The 12092-nt window shown below is 32.2% G+C and overlaps 1 protein-coding gene across 1 annotated transcript in view; it reads right to left on the reverse strand.

The window, feature by feature from the left end:
- Window positions 1-6114: 6114 nt before the first annotated feature.
- LOC134255332 (uncharacterized) overlaps window positions 6115-12092 on the reverse strand; it is a 36478-nt gene continuing 30500 nt past the window's right edge. The window contains exon 7 of the mRNA XM_062737854.1: window positions 6115-6314. Within this exon, the coding sequence (XP_062593838.1) occupies window positions 6115-6314 (200 nt within the window). The remainder of the gene's footprint in view (window positions 6315-12092) is intronic.

The following is a 12092-nucleotide window of genomic DNA, read 5'->3' on the forward strand; positions in this document are numbered from 1 at the left end:
TTTGTAACTTTGGATTTTTTTCGTCAGTAGCTGAAGCACCTACCTTATATTTGCAATATCTATATCCTGAAATGATCCGTCGTACATCCTTTGCCAAGTCAAAGAGGTCACTGGACTGTTTGATCTAATATTTGCTTCGATATATCCCTGCATGTGACTCGCAGATAAGGTAGCAAGTGGTGGAGCTATTAAAAAATAAATTTCCACTTATCTGTACGTGCTTAAGTAAGGAATGTGGAATTTTTAAAATGTTAATATCATGCTCGGGGAAAGGGGCTGTCCCCCTTTTTCCAATATTTTTTTTTAGTATAGAAAAAGATTTAAAGACAGATAATCCCTCCCCCAATTTTATCGCCGTTAAGTCAAATATGGGTAATTTTTAAGATATTAATGAATTGAATTTGATGAAAAATGAACTTTAAACCTTCTTCCATCTACATAAAAGAATTTTCGAGTTGGGCATTTTTTTCTTTTGACCTGTCAAGTTCCTCTTGTATATTACTTTCTTTGTGCACGAATTATTCGAAAGATCAACCTATATGTATGGAATAGGCAAATGTCACCTTTCCTTTTTAAAAATTTATTTGGTAATCGTTCAAGACATCACCTTATTGCAAAGGGTGTAGATTACGTTTTGTTAAAACTTCTATAGATTGCTTACTACATAATTATATAATGGACATAAGCGATACCTAAATCTTGTAAGTGAATTCATTTGAAAACTTCATATAATTTTATTCAAAAGTTGATGACATTGACCTACTTTTTAAAACTTGTGTCAATTCTTTTTTAAAATGCTTGATATATATTTTCGATATTTGAAGGGCTTTAGTCATCAAACGTCAGCTGGTGCATTTTGGGTATCTGAGTACATACAGTATATATTTTAAGACAAGATACATGTATGGTAACGGCCGAATCTGGCCCCTTGTTTGATGCAAAAACCAGAACGCATTTAACTTGTTCAAATTTGTAGTTAAAAACTTATGCTTGTTCTAAAATCGGCACTAAAATTATTCAAAGCCTACAAAGAGGCCCGCGAGGATGCAGAAGTGATGTTTTCCCGAATTTGGATGAAAAATTCTTCAGCTGACAAATTTGAATACTTTAAAGTCTTTTATCAATTGAAATATCTAGAATTTTGTCTTGGAAAAAAAAAACTAGATATGGGTCAATGTAACATGCAGTCTTCCGCGTTGCGCAGCTGTTAGAAAGTCTGCCCTTGAGTCGCGAAGTAAGGATTCCTTACGTCGTGTGCTCCAATCCCTCTGTAGGACGTGGAGACCGGTCCTTCGGATTATGCTTTATAAACTGACTCCAGTAGGTGTTGGCACGAAAAAAGACCCCTCCCTTCTCAACAGCCCTGAGTGTCGAGTATAGGACAAACATTTGTAGCTCTCCACCGGCACGTTGGGGCCCATAGGGGTGAAACTTCTCTAGAGGGATGTTAAACATACAATGCAACAATCTTGTCCGAAAAATACTTCGAGAACCCAAGATGCGTCAAATGAGAAAGACATGGCGATTTAAAGGCACTTTGTACCTAAAGTACTAAGATATAACCATATAATTTTTAAAGTAAATCAAACTAACCATTTTTTTTTTATGTTCTTAAAGGACCTAAGAGGTTTTATTTGACAAAATTGAATTAGTACGTGAAATATTGAAATATAGCCTCAGAACTTTTAACAAATAGGTCAAAGTGACCTACTTTTTAGTTGACATTATTAACGGACCCAAGATGCACAAACAGACAAATTTTGATGATTCTAAGCCAATAATAACAAAGCTTAAGTTCGAAAATTCAGCCATTAATTTTCAAATTTCGGAGGAAGGAAGCTTAAACTGTTCAAATGTTAGCATATTACGCACACCGGCTGTTGCTATAACGCAGAACGGAACAAAAAAATCAAAACATTCGAAACAAGAAGACAATTAGTCGTTTGAATCGGGAAGGGGATAAGTTCAAACTCCAACATCTTTCAGAACAATTAATTTTTTTAACTCTTATTATTGACATTTACAAATAGCGTGGGGATTTCAATGAACATATCTTTACGCGTGAATTGAATAGGGTAAACTGCCCCCTTTTACGAGTCACTGCTAGCATTATCTGAATGTCAAAACTAGTTATTCTTGTCTTTACAGATGGGCTTTATGTACATGTATGTGCATATATAGTCTTCTGTCTATTACAAGACAATATTATACAATTATGGACTTCTGTGGTTATAAGGACTCATGGCAATTGATATTGACCGAAGACAGAGAGTGATAGCGACCGAGCCTGCGAGATCGCTATCCTTTTCTGTGTCTGAGGTCAATATCAATTGCCATGAGTCCTTATAATCACATATTGACAGTTCACTAAGTCCATAACAGTTTTATTATATAATCACTCAAATTAAATGCACTAACAGAGTCCTAACTGAACGGACTTTTGGCTGTCATTACGTCACAATCGTTAAATTCACGCTTCTTATATTATGACGTCACGTACTACGTAACTTTTGTGCAACCAAACGTCGTGTCTGAGATATCAATTTCCACGGACGTGCTTTCGATATCACAAAAGGAGGAATATCACGTGACGTACTTTCAGCCAATGAAAACTACGAAAATAAACATATTACATTTATTTGATGAATGAGCTTTTTTTTTTAAAAAAAAAAAAAAAAAAAAAGTGTATGATACATTCAGATGTATACTCAGGATTTGAGTCTTATCAGTAGGTATTTTATAGAACCATTGCATGTGCAAGTACACCTGCCAGCTCTGAGGGTGTGCATGATTTAAGAATATGTCATCGTTTATTTAGGATAATTTATTGCTAGATGTGACCTTTGAATCAAGAATATTGCTTATATATCTACTTTATATCGAATTTAGGCTATTTGACACAAGTGTTCCGTTTTCCATTCCGCGGTTTAGCAACACTCGGCGCACACCGATCGCCGAAAACAGATACATGTATATATATTTCAATTTGTTTATTCATGTGATCTCGAAAAATATTAAATGTTACGGAATATTAATATAGAGAGTAAAGTAATAGATTTTTTCATATTTTACTTGTATATTGGCGAAATTAAGGTGAGCCAAAGAGTTCCATACATATGTACCTTAATTAAGATTTCACGTCAATTTTTATGTGATATTAATGCGCATTTAAGTTCTATGGACTATATACAACTGTATGATTATGTGACCCTAAATAAAAAAGTTTTTTCACTTGCCATTCAATATCTGAAGATAAAAGACTTTACTCTCTGATTCCGTATTAAAGGTTTCAACATGGACTTTGTATCCTGCCTGATCATTCATTGACACTTGATTTAATTCCAATGAACATACTTCCTCTTGACTTGCTTTGCAAAGAAAAGTAGTTTGTAAGTCTGGTGAACCCATGATAGACGTCTTATAATCTCTATTAGGAGAAACTAACAAGGAATTGCAGTATGACGTCAAGGAAGTTGGTCGATACCGATGGATCTAAAATAGAAAAAAAAACAGTATTGCGTAAAATCACTATTAAACTCAGTCAGTGTTATTTTGCTAAAGAAATAATGAATTTTAATACCAAAAAAGGCCAAAAACATTTTTTAAAATCCACACTAAATCCTAGTTTATCTCTGGAAAGGTTGTAGTGATACAGCTAACCAATGCACCCATAACCCCCCCCCCCCCAAAAAAAAATATATTAATAAAGAACTAATTTTAAAATACGCACGTTTCGATATTATCTCACTTGTTGCACTCTATCGTTGAGGAGTGGAGTTTTGTTGCCACGTAAACAAACAGATGCGACAAATATTTATATATCGGAAAGATTGCATCATCGATATACCGGTCTATCTAAACTATATGATTGTCGGATTGCACTCCACAACTCGAGAATAACCGAATTAATGTAATGGCATATTTTTTTAAAGCAAAAAAAAATCGTTACAAAAAAGAAAATATCAGTGGATGTGAGACTTTTCAGACGAGGGAAGAGAAATTGACCCCTAATAAATACAGTACACATGCATCTTGATTCTTTTCCTTATTATTACTTTAAAAAAAACCCATCTTTTTAGAAAATGTTTGTGCAATCAAGAAATCGGCTACTTTTTCGTTTTCAAGCACCCTATAATTGATGGTAGAGTTGTATATATGCATAGTTGAGCTTGATAAAATCATTAAATGAATCACTGCTTAAGATTATTATCTTTCTTTAACATTTAATATAAATTTTGAAAGCCATAAATATTGCTCATTTATTTTTGCACTTTTGTATAAAGAAACAATCTGTCCCACTTCAATTCTGAAATGGATACTTTTTGCGCCTCTAACGTAGGAGAGTTACAATCTCGAAACTTCAGTCTTTCAATCACAGGCTTTCGATCCCTTTAATTCGAGTGTGGAAAAACAAAGACGGGGGAGATGGAAAAACACCTTTAGTATTGAATTAGTAGATAATTGCTATAAGTTCTATGGTCGATACAATGATCTTGTCAGCAAATGCAAATTATCATGGAATCAAATGCCGATTGAAGTTTTTCATACTAATTGTTATAATTGTGAATTGTTTAATTGGTAAATGCGATTATTTACACCCTGAATTGACGACGGATTTTTTCATTATTTCCCTATCATGACAAGGATCACACAGTAGATGTGATCGGTCGGCAGCCGATGTTTTGGAGGTTCATGTTTGCTCTGCTCGTATTTTTTATTGTTTAATGGACTTTTGATCTTAAATACTATTCGTTATATCCATATGTTTCATATTCGAAATACTCAATTTCTACAATGATTCACAACTTTCTTAACACATGAGCTAGGTAAAACATGAGAATACAACATCCATTATGATTATTGAGGTTCGTTCGCAGCGAAATGTTACATCACCAAATATCTCATTTTACCGAATTAATAACCAATTTGAGCAATATATAATATAGATGTTCAAACAAATCTTAAACAGGTCGAGTTTACTAGATTTTCTGACGTAAGCATAAATTTGCATGTAAATGAGCTATCTGTTTACTTTACCCGCCGATGAATGAGTCGCAATGCATTGTGGGCTACAAGTACTCAGCTGTGTTGAAAATAAAGGCCAGTCTGAATTGTCCATTGGGAAATTATTTTCAATTATTTTTTTTATATTTATGGAAGAAATCTTTAAATTGATTTATAATCTTTCATTTCTCTGCTCTGCTCATATTAACAAAATTTGCTTTTATGAAGCCTTATATCAACTTAAAATACATAGGCGTAAACAATTGTTCGAAGAAACGTACATGAAGGTGCTATCGTAGTTTTTTTCACGTGATATACGTGTCCAAAATTTAAGACAGCAGTTCAAGGTGCGCAATTATTATTTAACCCCTAAATATTATCAAAAAGTGTTTAATGTACATGCAAACATGAAAGCTTTTGCACCGTATTCTAAGCTATTATTTATCATCTAAAACAACTCAATATTATATGTGAGCAGTGAGCAATGTCTTTGGAATATAATACTGCACTTAAGTATTACAGTATTTACAGTAAGACTCGTTTAGTACGAACACGGATATTTCGAATTTACGGATATAGCGAAGTCATCTTGGATCTCCAGCTAAATAATTTCATGAATTTCATATACGGTTATAACGAATAACGGATATAGAGAAGTAATTTCATAGGTCCCAGTGACTTCGTTATGACCGAGTTTTGCTGTATATAATACAGTATTTCAATTTTGGACTAAAAAAGTAATGAAGAAGCACTACGGGTTTTCCGGTGACGAAGTAAATATCATGCAGTAAACCGAGAAAACCGCGTATCGCCAATGAATCGTAAACGCGCAGTAGGCTATCATGCTTTGGGACTCCTTCACTTGATTGGAGAACGGGTATGACGAAACAATCGTAACGTGTTGAAAATTGTCTTCCGTATAAGGTAGTGGTCTCGACCTGTTAAAACTGTAACTGATTTTACAGTGTAGCAGATATTTTATATTCATATTTTGGTTTGAGTGAAATTCCAACACAACGAGCAAAGAAATAAAATAAACCGAACACTTTGCGACTGATTAAAAAGAAGACAATGGCCGGATGCTTTAAAAACTAAACGTTTTCTTTGTCTTTATTTAGAACATACATCCTTAACTGTATTGCGTGATGTATGTTCCTTCCATCGACGAATAACTTCTGGCTGGGTTCCATCAATAATCTTGAACCAAGTAATAGCCTTAATGGGTTTATTTGATCTTATATGGAGTTGAAGTTTTGTGTTTTCACCATATTGGACATTTTCTTCTCCACAGATAGTCAGGAGAGGACGAGCTGTAAAAAGTATAATGATTGACAATAACATTAAGGTACATCGATACTCTGATAATAGAGATAACTCTTAATGACATAAATGTCTATTATTCCTTTATACATTTGTCAAGTTGAAGTGTGCTTTTGCCTAACTTTGCCCCGCAAGTCATTGCTATAATTGTTTGTATTTTACTTAGCATATCCATTTCCTTTGAAAAATCATAAGATTAAAGAAACATTTGATATGAGTGAGCAAAGGGTTTATAAACCTTAAGTACATATATGATAAAAATCATTGACAAAACATAGAGGAGTTTGATTGCAATACTGAAGGCCCTTTATGCTAGGTTTTGGTTAAGGTGCAAGTTTCTAAATGCACTTGAGATTTCAAAGTAGAGATCAGAATTATCGTACCTAATAAATTGCCTTGTCATATTGAAAACTCCAATTTTAATTGTTTAACAATTATAGCCAAAGTAAAAAAAAATTCTTTCGAAGTTCTACAGGCTAAATTAACGTTGGCTAATGTAAGTCTTTGTCACTAGGATTAGAAATGTGAAATACAAATAGCTCCAATTGTTTAAAGCAATATGAGATGCAATTTTGAAAATTTTATTTTCCTGTTAAAATGTGTTGTGATAAATTTGTATGTAACTTAAACCTTTATGATGAATTAGACTAAAATAAAGCCAAAGAAAGACTTCTACATACAATCCAACATACAGTTTTGTATAAGAAATCAGTATTGTACGGGACGACAATAATGTAATTTTTATTCAATTGAAGCTTATACATGTAAATAGTTCTTTCATCTCAAAGGAACAACAGAAGTTTATTAACGTTATTTTTTTCTGTCATTGAAAAGGATAATTACAATTTTGCAACAAAAAATTCCGACATCAAAGTTGCAGCTCATTAATTGCTTTAATTGTTTACATATCTATTCGAGGTTTTAGTATTTTAAAAGAAGAAGACTGGTCAAACATTAAATGTCAGAGATAAAATTGATTATTTTCAAGGGTAAGCCATTTCACAGGTAATACATAAACATAAACATATAAGTGAAAGAAATACACATGTTAAATATAAAGTCCATAAAATTATTGACAAGGTTTTTGATTCCTGCTGTCGAAGACAGATAGGCTAACGGAAAACAGGGCTAAACAAGATTCCTCGAATATTCGATGACAGGGGCATAGAAACATCCCAACCTTTATCACCACAAAACGATTTTCTTTACTTATCGTTTCCCCAGCTGCGTTTCTGGCTGATAAACATTAGATTGCGTCATCCTTTGCCGTGACATAGTCTACATTAAGGTTGGATTTTGGTTGTAATTGTACTGCCATAGTATTTGAAGATGTTTATATCTATATCTTCAAACTCACAATCGTATGCCTTCTGCCAACGGATTGACTCGATTCTCAAATTTGAAATGATAGTTACAACAATATGTAATCTTGTGAGCGTTGCTAACACATGTGTGCTAACTAGTGGTGGAGCTACAGAGTGTGGAAATGACATAAGACATATTCGTGATCAATTTTCAACAAAAAAATTCGTAAAATGTCTTATTCACAGCTCTTCATCACTTATTTCCGACTTTTGCTTCCTACACATTAAATAAACAAAAATTATCTAGCAATATCAATGATGACAAATGCATAGGCAAATGCAATTTTTATATTTAGTTTGTTGAGCATTTTCAGATACTTTAAAGTATAACTTTTTTTATCTGACATGCATATTTTTGGGTCGCTTTATAATTGGAGAATTATTGCAGCAAAAATGTAAAAAAAAAAAAAAATTAACTCAATCATTTGAAAAATAAACAAATTAAGGGAACGAAAAACCACCTATTGCAAATTATACACCTTTGATTCTTGTATTGAATTTATATTTCAAATAACTAGGTCAATGACCTACTTTTCATGCTTGTGACCCTTGAGTATTTCTCGGGAAATACCTCAATGATTTACACAGTGACCTTTTTCTTTTCACTCACAAAATATAATAAGCAACCTAACTAAATAATGAAATTTTATAGCATTGAACCAAAGTCGCTTCATGTAAAGAAATGATTAGATTAATAAATGTGATAACTATCACAGTCCGAATTTCCTCTATAATATTTATATTTTTTCCCAATTTTTAATCGAATATTACAAAAATCTCAATGATAACTCTAAATTATTTATAGTCTCATTTTACTTTTGTTGTCCTAATTCTCATGCATGATATTAATAATATATAGGGTCACTGATGAAATTATTGAGATATTCAGACACTGTTAAATGAAGACTGCCCTGTCATCAGTTGTCAGATATTAATACACAAAAGCATCACGTGGTTAAAAAGTGCGGGAAAATGAAGAATGATTCGGTTATCATTTCATACATACAAAAATAGTGTAATAATTCACAATAAAAACATATGTAATAGAGGTAGTAATTTAACTTTAAAGTATAGATTTTGCAAACAGATTTATAAAAGTTAGAGGAATCCCACCATAAACTGTATATGATACTGTACAATTTTTAAACTCATGATGTAGTTCAACAAAATAAAGTGAATACATTCAGTACATGTACGGTAATAGGATAAACTTGCTATTTTGCTTTTTGTCTTATTAGCTAACAAAGATCAATGTAAACATATATGCATTTTTAATTGCCATCGTAGGCAGCCAGTTGCCTCATGTTCAAGGATCCCGACAATACCGTTGTTTTTATGTCAATACAACAAAGGTATTCTTTCAAAAGGAGTTGCAGTGAGCAGAATTCATTCTGTATATTCAGATTTTGAAGCACGTCTTATGGTGTGATATGTCCGTTCCTCTTTACTGTCTCCTGCTGGTAGTTCTTTTTCTGAATAGAACAAATTAGTTTAATACAGTAAAAACGAAAATACATGTTTTACTTCTTTCTTACACTGCAAACATAGTATAACTATGTCTGTATGGATATAAGACACTTCTGAGATACCTTTTTTATATAACGTCATGGATTTTTTAAATTAAATGCATATACAGTCTGCCTCATTTATCTGGACACTTTTGCTCCCAAGGAAATTATCTGGATTAATGAATTGTCTAAATTAAACAAACTAGGTATATATGAATAAAGATGAAATATCTTAGTTTCTAAATGTACGCCACACTCCATTAAGGCAAAGATCATGGGGTTAAAGGTAAAGAAAGAAACATGTGAAATACAAAGAATCAGCACTAACTGTTCAAGAGATAAGACCAAAGGATAAAGTTTTTGTGGGGAAAAAAACTACATGTACCTGTCAGTGACACATCAATGCTTCTACAACTAGCAACATAACCAATATATGTGGAAGAAATAAAATACTTTTTTTTTTACATCTTATTCCATTGTTTTTAGTTCAGTTTTGTCCCTTATTGCAGCCCGGAGGACCGGGCTGCTCTATACATATAAGTTTAAGTGTTGGTATATGGGGATTGGGGTGGGAGTAGTTATTCAGAATTAAAAGTTTTCTAAACATTGAAAAGATTGTTAATCAGAATGTTCTTTCCCTTTATAAATTACGAGATACATAATATATTTACTTCCATAAAGTGAATCTTTAAAAATATATATGTTTTTCATATTTAATATATAAAGTTGTTTAGCATTTACTATACAAAAAACGACAGGTCCCTTTTTTTTAGAACATCGAATTTTACTTCTCGCATAAAAACTTACTCTGCACAGTTCGTGATTTATACATGTATTCTAAAATTAAAAATTAAATACATTTTTGAATATAGGTGATGCATGTGTCTAACTTCAATTTATATTTTATGCAGCCAACATTTACTCGAGGAATTGAAGTTTAAAATGGTATCGTTTTTTGTTTGATATTTATCCGACTATAAGTTTTCAAAATATTCGCGACTATCGTCTCCATCAATTAGACGCATGCCTCTTCACACATATCAAGCGGTTTGATGATCAAGACTCATTTCCAGTTTACTTTATATATTTTCCGGGCGACAATTGATGGTTACATCAATGTTTTCTTGTTACCTTATTGATATAAATCCAATTTTCTTTTGTAACACTGCAGATGACACTTGATTAGCCAAGGATCAATTTTTTTCCCATAAGATCTGTAACATGATGAAAATAGAATAAAAATAAAGTAGATAGCTTGATCTATTTAAAAACTTTTGTAGAATTTATTAATTATTTTGTCAGCATTGTTAAAAAAAATATGTCACTTCTATGTTTTTTAGCAATACTGACTTCTTCAGATTATAATAGTTACCAATTCTCTGGTGCGTTCATTGGCTGAAACAATCTCATTCAAGTTAGAAGACATCTTTACAATTTACACTTTATAATTTTTTGGTTATTCAGTTTTGAATTCAAGTAACAATATTTAATTTTGTATGTCTATAAAAAAGCATTTACTGGTACATGCATTTAAGTCAATAGAGCACCTGACTAGTGATACAGGAGTCCCCGGTTAGATTCCCAGTCCAGCCATACATATTCCTCGTTTCCTGTCACACAAGTATGCCACTTTATTTTCAGTTTGCTGAAGCAGATCTGGCTTGAACTTTCCTGAAATATTAATATGATCTTTGAGAAATTATTGACTTGAGAAAATGCTTCTAAATGTATACAATAATTTGCACATTATGGTGCGTAACTTAAAAATACAGGGACTGAAAATCATAAATTTAAATTTATAATACATGTATTATAAAACACCTCCTTTTTACCACCTCCAACCCACACCCCCTAGTTTCCTGCTACCCGACTGATCCTATTTTTTTTGTCACTTGATCCTAAAGTTGTTTCTTTTTTTCAATGCAACTGTTTACAATTTGATTTTTATTAGAATAATTTATAGATTTTGCAGATGTGACCCATTTTTATGTCGAACATGGCAAATCTCAAGAACAATCAATTTTTTTAGGAAGGTCGATCTCTATGATATTTTGGATTTGTTGGTAAAACTAAAAGGTATTTGGGGAAAGGCTGAAGAAAAGTCATGCATACACAATTTATTGGTATCCCCACCTCATTTTGTTTGGCGTCTGCCGTATATGTGTACTTGATAATTTGTTAATTGACAAAAATTAAAATATTTAATCTTTAAATTGATAATTTGTTAATCAACAATAAATATTTAATTTTTTAAAGCAAAAATCTTTTTTAAATATTTAAAAGAATATGAAGATGATCATGATGAAAAGAATAAAATATATTCATATTGGCATTAACATGATGAACAAGATGTGTTTGTGAAACACTGATGCCCCGGTATGGCAGCATAACAAAGATTAAACTTTTCTGAAATGTAAATATAATATATTGGTACCAAAAGTAGGGTATGTTCACTGGAAATACAATTGTGAAATATGAAAGTAGGCCAAGGTTTAAGTTTTTCCATTATAAGTTATCTTCAAAGTCAAGGTCACTGGTATCCAAAGAACGGTCTTGTCACAAAAAATTACATATGTGAAGCATAGAAGCTCTAGCCCTAACCGTTCAGAAGTTATGGCTAATGTTAATCTTTTTTAAAAGTAGGTCAAAGGTCAAGGTCAAATGTCTTGCTATCAAATGAAAGGTCTTGTCACAAGGATTAAAATGTAAAGTAAAAAAGCACTAGCTCTAACCCTTTTAAAGTTAAAGTTAAGATTTGCTTTTTAAAAGTAGGTCAAATTCCAAGGTCAGGGTCAAAGGGTCAAAGTTCTTGGTTATAAATAAAGGACCTTCTCACAAGGACTATATATGTGAAGTATAAAATCTTTATCCCTGACCGTGCAAAAGTTATGGCCAA

The sequence above is a fragment of the Saccostrea cucullata genome, unplaced genomic scaffold (genome assembly GCF_032062105.1).
Source record: "Saccostrea cucullata isolate Sc308-1 unplaced genomic scaffold, CSIRO_AGI_Scuc_v1 ctg1672, whole genome shotgun sequence".
In the NCBI taxonomy this organism is placed as follows: domain Eukaryota; kingdom Metazoa; phylum Mollusca; class Bivalvia; order Ostreida; family Ostreidae; genus Saccostrea; species Saccostrea cuccullata.